General features: G+C 48.1%; 2 protein-coding genes across 3 annotated transcripts in view; one reads left to right on the forward strand and one right to left on the reverse strand.

Annotated features, from left to right (window-relative positions):
* Positions 1-3204, reverse strand: part of KLC4 (kinesin light chain 4) — a 68929-nt gene extending 65725 nt beyond the window's left edge. For both annotated transcript variants that reach the window (XM_056852382.1, XM_056852380.1), the window contains exon 1: positions 3185-3204. The gene's annotated coding sequence lies outside the window, so the exon portion shown is untranslated. The remainder of the gene's footprint in view (positions 1-3184) is intronic.
* Positions 3205-11099: 7895 nt separating this feature from the next.
* MRPL2 (mitochondrial ribosomal protein L2) lies at positions 11100-16403 on the forward strand. Its single transcript, XM_056852934.1, has 7 exons — positions 11100-11179; positions 11864-12029; positions 13957-14098; positions 14272-14387; positions 14863-14973; positions 15690-15763; positions 16142-16403. The coding sequence occupies exons 1-7, from the start codon at positions 11111-11113 to the stop codon at positions 16352-16354; spliced, it is 891 nt and encodes a 296-aa protein (XP_056708912.1). The 5' UTR covers positions 11100-11110; the 3' UTR covers positions 16355-16403.
* The last annotated feature ends 702 nt before the right edge of the window (positions 16404-17105 follow it).

Raw genomic sequence — 17105 nt, forward strand, 5'->3', positions numbered from 1 at the left:
TTGTTTGGGTGCCATGCCGCCGCTGGAGTCCACCGCCGCCGTGGGGAGCCAGCCGGAGTTCTTGGCTGTGGTCTGCGCCGCCTCCGCGGAAGCCCTGCCGGCCGCCTTGCAGCTGCCCCTCTCAACCGCGGGAGCTCAGGCACCCAAAGTCCCCTGCCTGGTGCTCGGCAGGAGACCAGCCACATGGTCCTCCGGCCGGAGGAACCCATCCGAGGTAGAGCCGGGTGACGAAGACATCCTCCGGGCGTTGGAAAAACCGGGGATGTCAGAGAAATCCAAAAAGAGTGCCTTGGAAGCCTGGATCGAAAAAAGTCGATGGTGCTGGTTGCGATCGGAGCAACCAGAAGGAGCTGCCTATCTACGTGAGGCAGGAAGAAAAAGTGGAGACGAAGGGGCCTTTCCGGCCAGGGGACAGGAACTGAGGTTAATTTCTGTGTACTTCGTGCCTATCTATGACCCAGGAACGGAAACACCCGTCTATCTGCAAGATGCCCTTCACCTCAGGGAGAACATGGGATCTGATGCATTCCAAACATGTGCTCGAAGACCCCTGTTCAAAAACTGTGTGCTAGAGAATGCAGCAAATGGTCTTAACTATCTTTCTTCATGTTGAGCAAGATGTAAAAATATTTCCCTTAACATTGCTAGGTTTAAAATTAAAGAAACCGTTTATCTTTTATTTGCACTCTCCCAAGCAAGCTTTTAATATTCCTGAATAATCCAAGTGCAAACAATTTCCAAATAATATTGTTGCAGGCTTTCACGGTCAGAGTTCATTGGTTCTTGTAGGTTATCCGGGCTGTGTAACCGTGGTCTTGGAATTTTCTTTCCTGACGTTTCGCCAGCAACTGTGGCAGGCATCTTCAGAGTAGTAACACTGAAGGACAGTGTCTCTCAGTGTCAAGTGTGACACACTTGACACTGAGAGACACTGTCCTTCAGTGTTACTACTCTGAAGATGCCTGCCACAGTTGCTGGCGAAACGTCAGGAAAGAAAATTCCAAGACCACGGTTACACAGCCCGGATAACCTACAAGAACCAATTTCCAAAGATTTTGCTAACATACTGTACAGCACATTCCCTAGTAAAGATACTAACTAAAGCAGTGCTTTGAAAAATACCCTCCTCCTTCCACCCACGCCATATCTCAGTTCAGTGTCACCTTCAAGAACAGTGACACTTTAAAAAGTTTAACAATCTCAAGTACTAGTGCAAGGCGTGCTGGACTAAAAGGCCTTTGAGCAATTGAACATGGAGCATGCCCAATATTTTCTATCTGTGCAATATGTGAATGCAGCAGCTATTGAGGTATAAATAGAATGTCAGACTTGGATCTGGGAAGCCCAGGTTCAAATCCCCACGCTGCCATGGTGAGTGACCTTGGGCCAGCCACTTTCTCTCAGCCTAGCTTACCTCACAGGGCTGTTATGGGGGTAAAATAAAGAATGGGAGAATGCTGCAAGTTGTTTTGGGATGCCATTAGGGAGAAAAGCCATGTATTAGTACAACTAATCTCTTGTTTTGACAGATCAGACCTCATAGTTTAGTGAAAGGATTAGCTCCAGTGTAACAAGAGCAAACCTTTGACTTGTGTGCAGCCCAATCCTATGCGGAGCTAGGTATACCTATGCCCAATAAAACCAAAGGACAAACACACCTAGCTCTGTAAAGAATCGTACCAATAACAGCTTAATCCTTAGAAAACAGGGCGTGCCCAAGGTTATAGTCTCAAAGAAATCCATTAAATTCCCTGTTCCAGAAGGCCTCAGCCTACAGTCCCAGGGGTGAGATAGCATCATGGTTATAAATAGCAGGATGGTGCCACATACACAGCAGACCTTGTAGCTGGGCACATCTATGCCAACCCCTTTCCTAGGACAGCAAAGCTGGCTTCAGAGATCAAAACTTCCTCAGACTTCTGAATGATTAACAAGGTGGTGTAATCCAACAGCTTCTAACTTTTAGACTGGGGTTGAAAAAAGGAGCACAGGGAAATAGCTCAACAGCCCTAACATTCTTTGTAAAGTGGGGGGGATCAGAAATACTAACACAGTTGCAGAATGTTGCATCAGAAAATTTTTACCACCTCCAAGTTAAGAAAAAATATGCCAGACGTAAAAGATTTTCCTGGCATCAGAGAAGTGAATTGGGAAGGGATGAATTGGATACACAGGACACATCCCTGAAGTCTTAATTCTCAAAGCAAGAAAGAACAGCAGCTGAGGCCAACTCAGAGACCCCAAACTAAGAATGCTGTACCCTAAACCACAGATCGAGGAGCAGACAAGGTAATAAACAGCCAGAGCGAATCTGAGCACATACAACCCAAAATAATATAGGCAGCCCTGGATCTGCAAGAAGGAAGTGATACCACTGCAGAAAAATAAGGGAAAGTAGTATTGGAAAGGAGTCTTTTATGGCACCACTGTGGCTTACCTGGAAAGCCGACTTGGCAGTACCCTAGCAACAAGCGTACAGCCCCAGCCAACTTAGGACCCAGTCCGTGAGTACAATCCCCCCCCCAAGCAGCTTGCAAATAAACCTTGACAGTCTATCAAGCTATATCACTGCTGCTAGAGCAGAAGTGCCAAGACTCCAGGACTCCTGCCCTTCTATCTGTTGTCAGCGCTGAGCCCACAGTCATTTGCTTCGCCCGTAGGGCAGACGCAGCCATTCAGAGGCAAAAATCTGCAGCTGAGTCAGGGATGAGCAATCAGCCACCAGCGGGATGATGGCTAAGATAAAGTGGATCTGGCTCGTGGGCACACTATTTGTCATCAGCCTGAAATCGGGCTTTCACTTATGCCAGAAGCATGTGAAGAATAGACAGCAGTGCTCCTGAGCATCGGAAGAGTGCCCTTTGATCCTTGCCAGACCCTGCATGTGTGAGGGGGTGATTTTCAGATGATGCGTTTTTGTTTCCACCTAGTCTGATGGACCATTCTCGTTCCCCGCACCGGGGGGAATAAAAAACATTACGCACCAACCATCACCACACAGATCCCAAAGGCCTATCCTTCTGTCAGCAACACCCTAATAGGCGTTATGCCCTCTTGCCAAGACGGCAGCCTCCTCAGTCTAACGGTTTCCTGGGCAAAGAGATAACAGTTTCACCCAGCATACCCTCTCCCATCTGGGCGTTATTTATTTTTTTGAAGCAGGGGTTTAAAAAAGGACTCCTACCTGCTGCTTTGCCTGCCTCCTTCGGATCACAGGATGAGGCGCGCGCATGCGCTTAAGGCTCGCTCCCCCCCCCCAAAGACCCCCGATCCCGGAGACCCGAGGGAAGAGAAAAGAGAGCGGCTCAGTCCGGCTCCTCCCAATGTGGCCGCAGCCCCTTTAAATCCAACATGGCGACTAGCTTCGGAATACGCCCGAGCAGACAGCGAGAGGGGAGGAGAGCGGTCCCTCGGTCACGTGACGCGGAAGCTGGACTCCGCCTCTGCCGCTCTGGGCGCGCTCTCTGGCGGTTCTCTGCGGTGTCGTGACGCGGAAATAGTCCTTGCTAATTCTGCGTGGAGAAAAGGGAAACAGGTTGTATATCGACCATGCTTTTTTTTTTTTAACAGCCAATCTATAGATACTGATAATTCATAGTGGGTCGCCGTGTTAGTCTGTCTGCAGTCGTAGAAAAGGGCAAGAGTCCAGGAGCACCTGAAACACTAACAAGAATATTTTCTGGCAGGGTAGGAGCTTTCGTGAGCCTGTGGCTCACGAAAGCTCCTACCCTACCAGAAAATATTTTTGTTAGTCTTTAAGGTGCTCCTGGACTCTTGCCCTTTTCAACTACTATAGATACTGATGTTTCTTCTGATGCTCCTCCCAGGGGTGTGACGCGCATGCCTCGTAGACTTTAGTCGGAAGAGAAGACTCATGGGTGCAGTGTCGTGAGCCATTATTTAGGGTGAGTATAAAAACAAAAAAAGTATCCGCTTTTTCCTTGGGTTTTATGGGTTGCCGCTTGTAGAGCCAGCTTGTGTGACCGAGAGGTTGGCCCTCTCACAGAGACTTGATCTTCAGTAGTAAGTAGCAAAGGTCCATGGAAAGCTTCGGCTGCTGATGTCTGCGGCACAAATCTCTTAAAGCACAAGTGAGGCCTATACTGTTTTCTGCCAAAGGGCACCTATAATCTCATCTAACTGCTATACTGTGGTCTATGTGTGTGTGTAAAGTGCCTTCAAGTCGCCGCAGACTTATGGTGACCCCTTTTTGGGGGGTTTTCATGGCAAGAGACTAACAGAGGTGGTTTGCCAGTGCCTTCCTCTGCACAGCAACCCCGGTATTCTTTGGTGGTCTCCCATCCAAACTCTAACCAGGGCTGACCCTGCTTAGCTTCTGAGATCTGACGAGATCAGGCTAGCCTGGGCCATCCAGGTCAGGGCACTGTAGTCTATACTGCTGTGTATAAACTTATTGTAAATAGGGTCCTATTTATGTAATTTCTGTACCGCCTATGTGTCATATTAATACTAATGCTATGCTTTGGTTCTTTTGGGTGGTTCCAGACTTCTAAAATGCGAATACATTGGTTATTGAATGTCCCATTTTGTTGATTGCACTGACTCACTATGCATAATTTGTCTTGAGTCCCTGTGAGAAAAGTGGACTATACATAATGCAAATAAATAAATTTAGCGGGGGTAATGGATATAATGTCTTGAAATTCCTCTTCAGTAGTTTTCTTGAAATTATCTAGTACACTGAAGTAATTTACCCATGGGTTGTTTGCTCTGGTTCAGGTGCTGTTGGGAAATGTGTTTTTTTTCTGCATTTCTCAACAGCATTATGGTGCTTCCATGCATTTCCTGTCTTTCCCCCATCTTTCTTATGATCATTCCAAAGCCTGCCTTGGTGAGCTGTTTTGGGAAAGATCATAGCAAAGCTGGGGCCATACCCATGTGGATGGAAAAGTCTGGATCTTCCTAGTCCTGCCCACATCCGTACCATTTTGCCTGGCCCAGTCTCCCACAGTGGCCATTCTCTCACCAGAGGGCTTTAAAAAAAAAGCTGCAGTTCCCACATCATTATGGTTTTGTAACATTTTGTCAAGTTCTCTGAATTCCCAGCTTGCATTAAAAAAACAAGTCTTTAGTACCTTTTTTGCAGAGACTTTTTAAAATAAATGAAAACTGGCAATTAAGAGAACCTTACAGATTGTTATGATATTGTAATGCTACAATGATGCACCAATTGCAGATTTAAAATTAAGAAAAACAAACAAGAAAGCCCCCTGGTATGGGGAGGGGAAGGAATTATTGCTGCAGGGAATTGGGCAGGGAAAATTCAGGAAAACCTGCCATGTGGCAGCCCCGTGCCTGCTGAACTGTAACAGCAACTGCTGCAGCAATGGGGAACCACACAGATCTGTCCCCGTATCGAACACCTCAGTCCCCAGCAGTAGGGAAGAATATTAAATGTGTATGCTGTTCCACATTCTTCTTTCCTTCCTTGGTACTGGGTGTGAGGGTCTCTGTCTTTGTGTCTCTGCTTTCCATCACCTGCGGTATTATCAGTGAACTCGTAAAAGCAGTTCACACCTTCTGGTCTCAGGCGCCAGGCCTGATGGCCCATGTATCTTCCCCCCCCGCTGTTTTCCTGCCAGTACTCCCTCAGGCCGGTGCGGCCTTGGAAGTGTGATAGCCGCACCAGACTTCCTGGGATCCGTCTGATGTTTTGTATTATGCCAAGCTTGTAACTTCCCATAACAATAAGTGTGAACCCCAGTGCCCCAGTGCCCTGGAGTCAATATATTCTGTAAACCCGTATAGCCCCTCACTTGCAACTTTCTACCTGTGCCTGTCTCATCTCCTGAAGGCTTCAATAAATCTATTGTTTCTGTATCAACGTCTGAGCAACTGATTTGGAGAAGCAAACTCAGAGAGGGGGATCTCTCACATTAAGTTGCAAGTCGTTGCCTCTCGGACTGCAGCTGTACCGCTTTGGACAGAATGTCAGCCGACGAGGACACCACCCCTATCCCCGATGCCCCCAAGGCTCCGGACGAGCCGGAGAAGCCGGACCCGAAGGAGGAGGGAGCCAAGCCAAAGAAACCGAAGGGTCGCGCCCCCGACCAAGATCGGGACGAACGTCCCCGGGGGCTTACTTATTGGCTGGACTCTCCCAAGGGCTGGTCGCTCTCGCGGACTGCGGCGAAGGATCGCCGGTTGGCCTTCCCCAGCACGGGACTCGAAGGGGACCCGGCCCGCAAAGAGGCCCTCATGGAGGAAGAACGAAAGCAGTGGCAGGAAGACCGCCGGGCTATGCAGGAGCAGATGGAGACCATGCAACGCGTAATGGGTGAGATGGCCACGGCCCTAGATGCGCTGAAGTTGCAACCTCCAGCCGGTGCTCCCCCAGACGGGGCGCCGGTAGTTCCGCCCGCAACCCCTGCCCCCCCGGCCCGTCGGGACCTGAAAGTCACGTATGACGGGTCGGGAGACCAATTGACCTTTTTTATGGTCCAAGTGGACATTTTTATGCGGGAACAAGGCCGAACCTTCGTTTCTGAGGAGTCCCGGGTGCAGTACGTGGCTTCCTTACTGCAAGGGGAGGCGGCTGCCTGGATGGTGTTGCAGTATGAACTCCGCTCGCCGGTACTGCGAACCCTGGACGAGTTCATGGTAGCACTCCGAAACCGTTTTGAGGACCCGACTCTGGGTGAGCGGGCTAAAGCCTCCCTGATGCAACTGCGCCAAGGGACTAAGTCGGTGGCGCAGTATGCAAGTGAGTTCCAGTCACTGGCTAGCCGAATTCTGGACTGGAGTGAAGCTACCTTGGTACAATGTTTCAGGGAGGGTCTCAACCCAGACCTCCAACATTGGGCCTTCATGCAAGGGAACCCCCCGGATGTGGAAGGTTGGGTTCGCCATGCTGCTGACATCGAGAATCGCAAGCAACTCCTGAACTTGTCCAAGCAACGGCTTGGGCGAGACCCCAGGCCCCGAGGTGACCGTGGCCGGGAACTCCGGCAAGGGGGTGGCGGGGGTCTCTCGGCCGCGGAACGCCGCAAGCGGTTCGAGGCCGGCGTCTGCCTGATCTGCGGGGGAAAGGGTCACTTTGCATCGCAATGCCCCTCTCGCTCAGGCCGTCCGACCCCCCCCCGCCAAACCCAGGCCGAGCCGACGAAACCGGCCGCCGACAGCCAGCCTCGCCGCAGAAGTGGACCACTGAGCCGGCGCTCCGGCGCACCCTCCGCTCTCCACGCGCGCCCCCAGGATGGGGCATCCGACTCTACGGTCCCATCGGGGTCCCGGATTACAAATACCGTCTTTGATTCGGACGGCTCCCCGGAAGCCACCACCCCGTCCCCCTCTTCCAGCGAGGAGGAAGAGTGGGAACAGCCGGCAAAAAACGCCGTCGGTCTGCTGTAGAGGGGGCTCCGCAGCAGACCGTCCCTATCGTTGTGCAAGGAGCTCCACCGATGGTAAGCGCCCAAGAGGACAATGTATTTGTGCGTGTTCATCTGTCCCTACCCAAAGGGGGTCCCCCATTAGAGGTTCCCGCGTTGGTCGACTCGGGGTGTGCCCGCACCATGATAAATGAGGAAACTGCCAAGAAGTTGGGGGTCCGGCGCAAGCGGCTTCCGGGACCCCTCCGTTTTTCCCAAATGGACGGGAGTGACTTTAAACGGGGCCCTGTGACCCACAGAACTGCAGCCGTGATTATGTCCGTGGGGGAACATTGGGAACGGTTGTATTTCACCATCGCCCCTATTGTAACCCCTGTGGTGTTAGGGATGAACTGGTTAAGGGGACACAATCCCTCCATTGATTGGGTTAAACGGGTGCTTTCTTTCCCCGAAAACCCCTGTGGGTTGCATGACAAGGAACGGGTACTCAGAACTCCAGCCGCCGCACTGGTAGGGTCCCCCGCCCCAGTCTCTCCTCAATTACCCTCTGAGTACTCGCAGTTTACTGATGTTTTCGATGTTAGAGAGTGCGACGAACTGCCTCCCCACAGAGAAACGGACTGTGCCATCGAGATCGTAGGGGAAGGCAAACTGTCTAAGGGAAAGGTTTACCCCATGAGCCCCAGTGAAAAGACTGTATTGCGGGACTATCTGGATGTCAATCTGGCGAGGGGTTTCATACGCCCCTCCAAGGCTCCTTATTCAGCCCCAGCTTTCTTTGTAAAGAAAAAGACGGGAGATTTAAGACTGTGTATTGACTTTCGCAGACTGAACGCAGTCACCCAGTCTAATGCTTACCCCCTCCCTCTTATTCCTGACCTTCTAGCACAATTAAAGGAGGGCCGAATCTTCACCAAACTGGACTTGGTAGAAGCCTACCACCGCATTCGCATCAAAGAAGGAGACGAACCCAAAACGGCCTTTTCCAGTTGTTTTGGGATGTTTGAGTACCTGGTCATGCCGTTCGGACTTTCGGGGGCTCCGAGTGTCTTTATGCAATTAATTAATGAAGTTTTGCATGATTTACTGTTTCGGGGGGTGGTGGTATTTCTCGATGATATTCTTATTTACTCTGAGACCATGGAAGAACATGTGCGCCTAGTGCGAGAAGTGCTCCAGCGGCTGCGGGAGCACAAACTGTATGCTAAGGTGTCCAAGTGTGAATTCCACCAACCTTCTATTACATTTTTGGGGTATGTAATTTCCCACCAAGGGTTGGAAATGGACCCCGCCAAGGTCCAGGCGGTGCGGGACTGGGAAACCCCCACTACCCGCCGCCAACTTCAACAGTTGTTGGGGTTTGCCAACTTTTACCGGAATTTCATTCCCAACTTTGCCCAAGTTGCGCTTCCCCTCACTGCCCTGTTGCGTACCAAGGACAGGGGGGCTAGCGCCGCACTCCCCTCAGCCCGTCTGCAATGGTCTCCCCAGTGCCAGCAAGCTTTTGAACGTTTAAAGCTACTTTTTTCATCCGAACCCGTTTTGGCTCACCCGGATTGCACCAAGCCCTTCGTGGTGCAGGTGGATGCCTCGGATGTAGCAATGGGCGGGGCCCTATTGCAGAGGGATGAGGGGGGACGGTTAAGGCCATGCGCCTACTTCTCCAAGAAGTTTTCCCAGTCCGAAATCAACTGGGCCATTTGGGAGAAGGAGGCAGCAGCAGTCAAACATGCCCTTACCATATGGAGACACTTCTTGGAGGGGGCCGAGCTGCCGTTCGAAGTGTGCACCGATCACAAGAATCTTGAGGCTCTCAAGGGAGCTAGAAAACTCAATGCCAAACAAATTCGGTGGGCCCAATTTTTTGCAAAATTCCGGTTCACCCTCAAACATGTCCCTGGCAAAGAAAATGCCCTAGCTGATGCTTTGTCACGACTTCCCCAGTATCGCAACGATCTCGATCGCCCCGTCGACTCCCTGTTCACTCCCGAACAGCGAGGGGAAGTCCCTGGCTTAGCCGTCACCACCCGATCCCAAGCCCGCCAACCGGAGACCCCCCCTACGCTCAAAGGTATCCCGGAAGTGTTCCAACAGCGACTCCGGGACGCCTCCTTGCAGGAGGAGGAGCACAATCTCCTCCCCCCTGGCTTGGAACGAACCAACACTTGGTGGGTGCAAGGGGGGAAACTATATGTCCCATCTTCCCTTCGCAAAGAAGTATTGGGACTTGTACATGGGGCCAGGCTAGCAGGTCATTTTGGTTTCGTAAAAACGCTTCACCTGGTTCGAAGGCAATTCTGGTGGCCCGGTATGAGATCTGATGTGGAGTTGTATGTGCGCAGCTGCCCCACCTGCGCCACAGCCAAGAAACGGATGGGAAAACCCCCGGGGCTTCTCAAACCGCTTGAGAACCCCTCCCGTCCCTGGGAAGTCATCGCCATGGATTTTATCACCGACCTACCTCCAAGTCGGGGGAAAACGGTTCTCTGGGTTATCACAGACCTCTTTTCCAAACAGGTTCATTTCGTTCCATGTGCAGGTCTTCCTTCAGCCCAGGGCTTAGCTAAACTGTTCATCACGCACGTCCTCAGGCTACACTCGATCCCGAGGAAGGTCCTCTCCGACCGGGGGGTCCAGTTTGTTGCCAAATTCTGGCGGGCTTTCCTAAAGTTAATGGGAGTGGAGGAACAGGGCCTTTCTTCCGCCTATCACCCCCAAACGGATGGTCAAACAGAACGAGTAAATGCGGTAGTAGAATGTTATTTGCGCTGCTATGTAAATTTCCACCAGGATGACTGGGTTGACCTGCTGCCATTTGCCGAATATGCGTACAACAATGCGCCTCATTCCTCTACCGGCTTTAGTCCCTTCCAAGTTATATACGGGACGGATTTTGGCCCTTTCGGTTCTGCCCCCGTCTCGCCAGAGCTCCAGTCTACCCCTGATCTTCAGGAGTGGATTCAGGTGGTTAAATCCACCCGGCCATGGTTGCTCAAAAATCTGGAAAGGGCAAAAAGCAAGTACAAGGAACAAGCGGACAAACACCGGTCTCCGGGACGGGAACTCAAGGTGGGGGAGCAAGTCTATCTGTCCACCAAAAACCTCCGCTCTCTTCGCCCCTGCAAAAAACTGAGCGACCGTTATGTAGGACCTTTCCCCATTACCAGAATAATCAACGAGGTTACCGTGGAACTGAGTCTCCCTAAGACACTCAAGGGGGTTCATCCAGTCTTCCATATAAGCCTCCTCAAACCTTATGTAGCAGCTCCCCAGCTCTCACACTGGGGTTACTTGTCTTGCAGCATATCATAACCTTCCCATTTACTTACAAGAGAGCAGCCTCTGTGATACCTTCCCGCTGTTCCTGTGAATAAGAGATCTGTGGGTCAGGGCAACTTTACATATTATGGATTTCCTGTGCATGAGCTTCATGCAATTTGTAAACAGGAATACTTTCCTTGTAATAAGTCTAGCATGTAAAGCTGCCCTCACAAGTTGTCCATATAAGAAACAAGGGCAACAACTCCAAGAATATGCCCTAGAACAGGATGGTAACTGCCCCATTCCATCTCTCTCACTGATTTGTACATTGACTTAATCTGTCCCCTGGGGAAGGGAGCAGTTCTTGCAGATTCCCTAGATAGGCGGCACATGTCCCTAGCAATGCTGGTGTATCTTGGTGTCCTTTAATTTTTTCTCTCTCTCTGGGAGTAAATCAATACCATGCTATTGCTCTTTGGCAGGAGAAAGAATCACACATCATGGCTGTACATAGCTTGATCCGGAGTTTTGGGTCCCTGCTGCTTTCTTCCAGCCCTCGTGTCTCACAGGTATGGGGACCTCATCCCTTTGATGGTCATACCCTCTTTCTTTTTTCTTGTGTGGTTGTATCTCATGCATTGTATATACTAGGGTACCTTAACTTAAGATAAGGGTTTTTGGTGGACTCTTATTAACTAAATTAGTGTATTTTTTTTCTGTTTGAGGCTTAAATTAAACTTGGGTCTGCCAGGGCTCAGCTCTGCAATCTGTTTTAGGATTTGGCCAATGGCACATGCAGCTGTTATAAGCAAGAGTGCCTTTAAGTATGGACCAAATGCCTTTCCCTAACTGAATACTCACAACTATGCCCCCACAAATCTGGAATTAGAAGACAAAAAAGTTCAGCTTGGAGACTGGCTTCTGCAAAGACATTGGCCCCAGCAACTTTCATTTAATGGTTAAGCACTTGCCTGTGACTGCCTCTCAAGGAGGCGGCTTCCCATTAATCTGTGGTAAAACAGCTTCTTCTAGTGTGTGTCTCAGACTTTCCAGAAGTCTACCAGAAACATGTTCTTGTTTGAGAAAGGAATGGATGAAAGATAATAATTACATGTGGTGAGCCAGGGTATGTCTGTTCCTAATTTTGGCTGCTGCAGTTGGCATTGCCTGGTTATAGAATGTGGTGGGTTTGGCAGTGCTGGAGCAGTAACTGGAACTGAGTGGTAAAACATGGGAGTTTTTGCTTTTCCTAGATTACCGTATCTCCCAAGCCCGTCTGTCTTGCTTGGCAATTCCATGCATACCGGGAAATCGGCACATCTCCTGTATTATCCACTTCCAATCCGATGTGGAAATGCCGGATCAAGTACACCACCAGACCCATTGGCATGAAAAAAACAGGAGGCCGAGATCACACAGGTATGTTTTCTTAGCAGTGGCTCCCAAAGGACTGCAGTGAGGTGGCCTCAGAACATTAAAGAAAACTTACTAAATGAGGTCAGAAAACTTACTAAATGAAGTCAGTTTAGTGAGACCAGAGACTCTTGTTGTGTTCTTTTTTCAGAGCAAGGGAATTTTTTTAAAAACATTCCACTTTAACATTTTTGTAGAAATTATAAGGCTTTCCTTGTTCATGAATGTTCAAGTTTTTACCATGTGGCTCTGTTACCTGTTCACACAGCCATGATGAGTATTGGGATAAGGGAATCAATGTCCTCTGTATTTCCAAGTCCTAGCAAATCAATATGTGACAGGAGTGAGGTCCGAGGGTGGGTGAGATGGGACAGACATGAGGTATTGGGCAGAAGCTGGTTGTGATGAGGCTAAAAACACACAAGTGGACCTGGGGTATGATTGTAGGGCACATAATGCAGCAGCCTTGGAACAGCAAAGATCTGGGTTTAGTCTGTGGTTTGGATCTCACTGAATAACTCCAGTGACAGATTTCCATCAGTGAAGTGTGACTTGTTCACCTGTCCCCATTCCTGTGGCAGCCCAAAATGCCACCTGCAGTTCTGCTACTGGGGTTCAGAGGACCCCTAGGAATAATATGTCGATGGAGTTGGCGGCCTGCTGTGAAGGGAGGGAAATCAGTGGAAATGTTCAGTGGATCCAACCCACTGTTGAGATAGGAGACCTCCTGACAATCCAATATAAGCTGCCTTGTGTTCCATGATGGAAGAAATATAATAAGCACAATCTTTGGAAATTTTGAAGCTGTGAAGGCCAAGGTCTTTTTCTAGGTTTTTTTGGAGGAACAGATTGGAGGCAAACGGACATTTTAAAAAATATATACAGTACTTTTCACATCTACATTTTATTTCCTACTTTAAAGACTTGTTATAGAAGCTGGCCTAATCGCAAATCATTTAGCAGGGAGGTAGGCAGTAGTGCGTTCATTCTGGAAGTTAAACTTGAAATATCTTCACAAGGCATAGAACTACAGCTGGCTTACATATTTAGTTCCAGCTAATTAACCCAGTTTGTAAATCTGTTTTTATGATGATGTTTTATATTGAGTCACACCATTAGTCCATCTTGTCCAGTATTATCTACTTTGATTGGCAGCAGCTCTTCAAAGCCTCAAGCAGGCCTTGATACCTGAGATCCTTTTCAGCTGAAATTGTCAAAAACTGAAACTGAACTTTCTGCATATGATGCCTGTGCTCTATCACTGATTTGTGACCTCTCTCATTTAAAAATGGGATTCATGAAAATAGTGGATGCAAATTCCTGAAGGTGGACATGTTCTACAGAATAATACTTAGTATATAGTGCATTTCAAATGCTGAGAAACTTATACCTACAGTAATTCTTACAACAGCCCTATAAGATTGGCCAGTGTTATCCCCATAGAACTGATGGTAGACTGAAGCTGAGAAAATGGAGGTTTGCTTATGGGCATGTAGTGAGAACTTGCTGATTTCACAGGTCACACTTGTAGCTGCACCCATGTTCCTTTGCTCAATAATTATTTATCTTTTGTGATTGGCATTCTCTATTTTTAAAGACTTTGAATCACCTCATGCTGCATATATATTAAGTATTGCATCTATTTTCCATAATTATGTGTAACTACAAATAAGTTCCTTTTGTCCAAACTGCCCCAAAAGCATTCCAGAATAATTTCGTTTGACTTCTTCTGGGAGGTTATTCTGCAAGCATGGTGTAGCCACTGAAAAAGCCTGGACCATTGCAGAATGATCCCTAGACAAAGGGGGCACTGATAACAGACCTTGCTGGGCAGTATTTGTCAGAGAACCTTATAGGATGTTATTTCTGTTATAGTTCTTTGATTTTAGAGTCTTTTGTATTAGAAAACTAATAAGTACTATGCCCACTCAAGGTCGTATCCGTGTGCATGGAATTGGAGGGGGCCATAAGCAGCGCTACCGGATGATTGATTTCCGAAGGATGCACTATCAAGAAGGGAAAGAGCCTAATTCATTTGAGGAGAAAGTGATACAGGTCCGGTATGATCCATGCAGGTGAGCTGTAGTCAGATTTTTCAAAGACTGCTGGGGGTGGTGGTGAGCAGTATAACTAGAGCAGCTTGGGCTCAGGGGATCTGTACCACTTACTTTTCTTCTTTGTAACTGGGAGTGAAGCTTGTAGCATGAGCAGACCTCTCTTCACTGGGCTGTCTTGTTGCCCATGGCAGATCAGCTGACATAGCTTTGGTGGCTGGAGAGAATCGGAGACGCTGGATCATTGCAACAGAAAACATGAAGGCTGGTGACATCCTCAAAACTTCAAAGCACATAGGCAGGATGGCAGGTAAAAAAAACACCTTTATCTGCCACAGAGAAGGGAAGGGCAGTGAATAGCTTGGGTATAGGATGGATTTTTCAGTTTCCTCAGAGTTGTTGTGGAAGTGGTCACTACTTGAGTATGGCACAGCCTATGGGATGGATCTCAGCTAAAGAGTTGACATTTTCTCTCTTGGGGAGGTTCAGCAGAGCCTGTGGACATCACACTCAAGATGGAACTGAGCAGTGCCTTGTCCCTTGGAAGACCTTGTGGAGAGTCAGGAAGAGCAGGATCTGCTAGAAAACTCCCTTCTATTGAGGATAAAGACCAGCGAGGCACTCTCTGGGAAGAGAGGGTTGTACTTGAACCCATTTTACCAACCAACTCTGCCCAACCTTAGCCCAGGCTAAGATAGTGGTGTGCAGTCAGGATGTTAATTTAGTTCTGCTTTGAGTTTCTAAACTTTGTTGGGAGTTAACACGGTGGGATTTTTGTCTTCCAGTCTTGGCTAAGGAGGGGGATGCATATCCAGTTGGGGCTCTGCCAATAGGAACCCTGGTCAACAACTTGGAGAGCCATCCTGGAAAAGGAGCACAATACATTCGAGCTGCAGGTCAGTATTGGACTGAGGTCAGAAACAGGTTGTTGGGGTCAAACCTGGGCAGATAGTCAGAATCCACAACAATGGGAGACCTTTCCCCCTCCTCTTTTTTACAATTTAGGGGCAAACTTTTTTAATGTTCATGGCTGTTCAATTAACTTAAAACTAAACATTTCTGGATTATGGTTGAGAACTAAGTGGCAAAGTGTGCTGTGGTATTCTGAAGGACAGTGTTTCTTATGGGCTGTAGCCCCTTTTTTATGGGGATGTTGTTATACAGAGCCTTGATGTCTGGTTAAAACTCTTTCTCTTGGCCATTGGATTGGGAAGCATTAAAACTTTGAAACTTAGGTTTTAGCCAAGTAAAGAGTGAATGAAACTGGGCCATTACAAGTCACACAAGAGGTGTTTGTACTGATCCTGACCATGAAGTCCTGCTCTGCTTAAGGTGGAATGAAGAAAAAGAGGATGGTCCTGAGCTACAGGTTAACTCTGGAAGGCTTTCAGGAATGTGGGTGACATTGTGGTGGAGTAGGCCCATTTCACTGGCTGAGCAATAGACTGGGAAAGAAAGTAATGATTTTCTCTTCCTATGTAATTTCTGGATTGAAGTAGCAACTGCAGTCCTTTGGTTTCTCCCATACTGCTACCAGTAAGTGTGAATTAAGCCGTAGTTGGAATTAAAGATGTAGAAACCCAGCTGATGTTCTCTTTCAATGCTGTCACAGGAACCTGTGGTATATTACTAAGGAAGGTGAATGGAACAGCCATAATACAGTTGCCCTCCAAGAGACAAATGCAGGTACACCATTATGATAGAAGATGTTGTGAAACCTCAGCCGGGGGGTGGGTGTTGAAGCCTTTTTCTGGCATATGGCAGCAGCTGATTTTGTTGGGGCGGGAGCATGCCTGCATGAGAAGCCTCTAGGCTCCTAATTTGGTGGTGTGGAGGGAGTTTATGCAAAATTGTTTCAAAACTGCAAGAAAGGGCAGCCTTAAAAATAAGCGTATAATGTATAATAAAGAGTGTGAACCATGTGGATTAGGCACAGATCGACTTATAGTATAGACTTATAGTCTATACTGTACTATACCTATAGTATAGACTTATAGTATACCTAGCAGAATAGACTATATATTGCAGTATATCCTGCTTTCCTCACCCTTTTTACCCTTATAGGTGCTGGAGACTTGCATGGCTACAGTGGGACGCGTGTCCAACGTTGACCACAATAAGAGGATCATTGGGAAAGCTGGACGGAACCGGTGGTTAGGAAAGCGTCCACGAAGTGGCCGGTGGCACCGCAAAGGGGGCTGGGCAGGACGGAAGATCAGACCACTCCCACCCATGAAGAGCTATGTGAACTTGCCAACAGCAGCTGCCCGCAGTTGATTTGGGGCCGTCATCCCTCTTGTGTCAGTGGCATCCTAGGATACTGTTAATAAAAGTGACACTTGTTGGCAACGCAGCTAGTGTGTGTTCTTTATATAAGGGCTGAATCCCACTAGAAACAGAACAAACTTTGTAATGGTCTTGGAAAACTAAAAAGGAATCCTATGCAGAGGTGTGTGTGTAAAGTGCCATCAAGTTGCAGCCAGCTTATGGGACCCCTTACAAGGTTTTCAAGGCAAGAGATGAACTGAGGTGGTTTGCCATTGCCTGCCTGTGCATAGTGGCCCTGGACTTCCTTGGTAGTCTCTCATCCAGGTACTAACCAGGGCTGCCCTTGTTTAACTTTGGCTATCTGACAAGATGGGCTAGACTGGGCCACACAGATCAAGGCATGCAGACTTATGGAAGCTTAAGACCATTAAAATAGTAGGCTTAGCCATGCTTAGATCTGCATAGAATTGCAATGCTGATGAATGTTTCTCTTAGTCTGATCTGTAGCTGTAATTTAGAGTCACACCACATATTTCCAGTATGATTAATTGGACTCCTTTAATGCTACTGGCGTTGGGATCATGTCTATTATTGTGGTCTCAACTAGTTAGTTGTTTCTGAATGATGGAAACAGCCGAACAGTGCCTCCTATAACAAAAAAAGTTATTTGTAAATTATTTGTGCGTATGGACGTTCTCTTTATTTTGTTTTATTGTTTTAAAAATCAAGATGCATTGTGCTAAAGTCTCTTATATTTTTT

This window comes from Euleptes europaea, chromosome 7, assembly GCF_029931775.1.
Source record: "Euleptes europaea isolate rEulEur1 chromosome 7, rEulEur1.hap1, whole genome shotgun sequence".
NCBI lineage: Eukaryota > Metazoa > Chordata > Lepidosauria > Squamata > Sphaerodactylidae > Euleptes > Euleptes europaea.

Coding starts and splice junctions, on each gene's coding strand:
- MRPL2 (XM_056852934.1), top strand. CDS start 11,111: ATGGCTGTACATAGCTTGATCCGGAGTTTTGGGTCCCTGCTGCTTTCT. Junction 11,180..11,863: donor CCAGCCCTCGTGTCTCACAG/GTATGGGGACCT, acceptor TGCTTTTCCTAG/ATTACCGTATCTCCCAAGCC. Junction 14,099..14,271: donor GTCCGGTATGATCCATGCAG/GTGAGCTGTAGT, acceptor TGCCCATGGCAG/ATCAGCTGACATAGCTTTGG.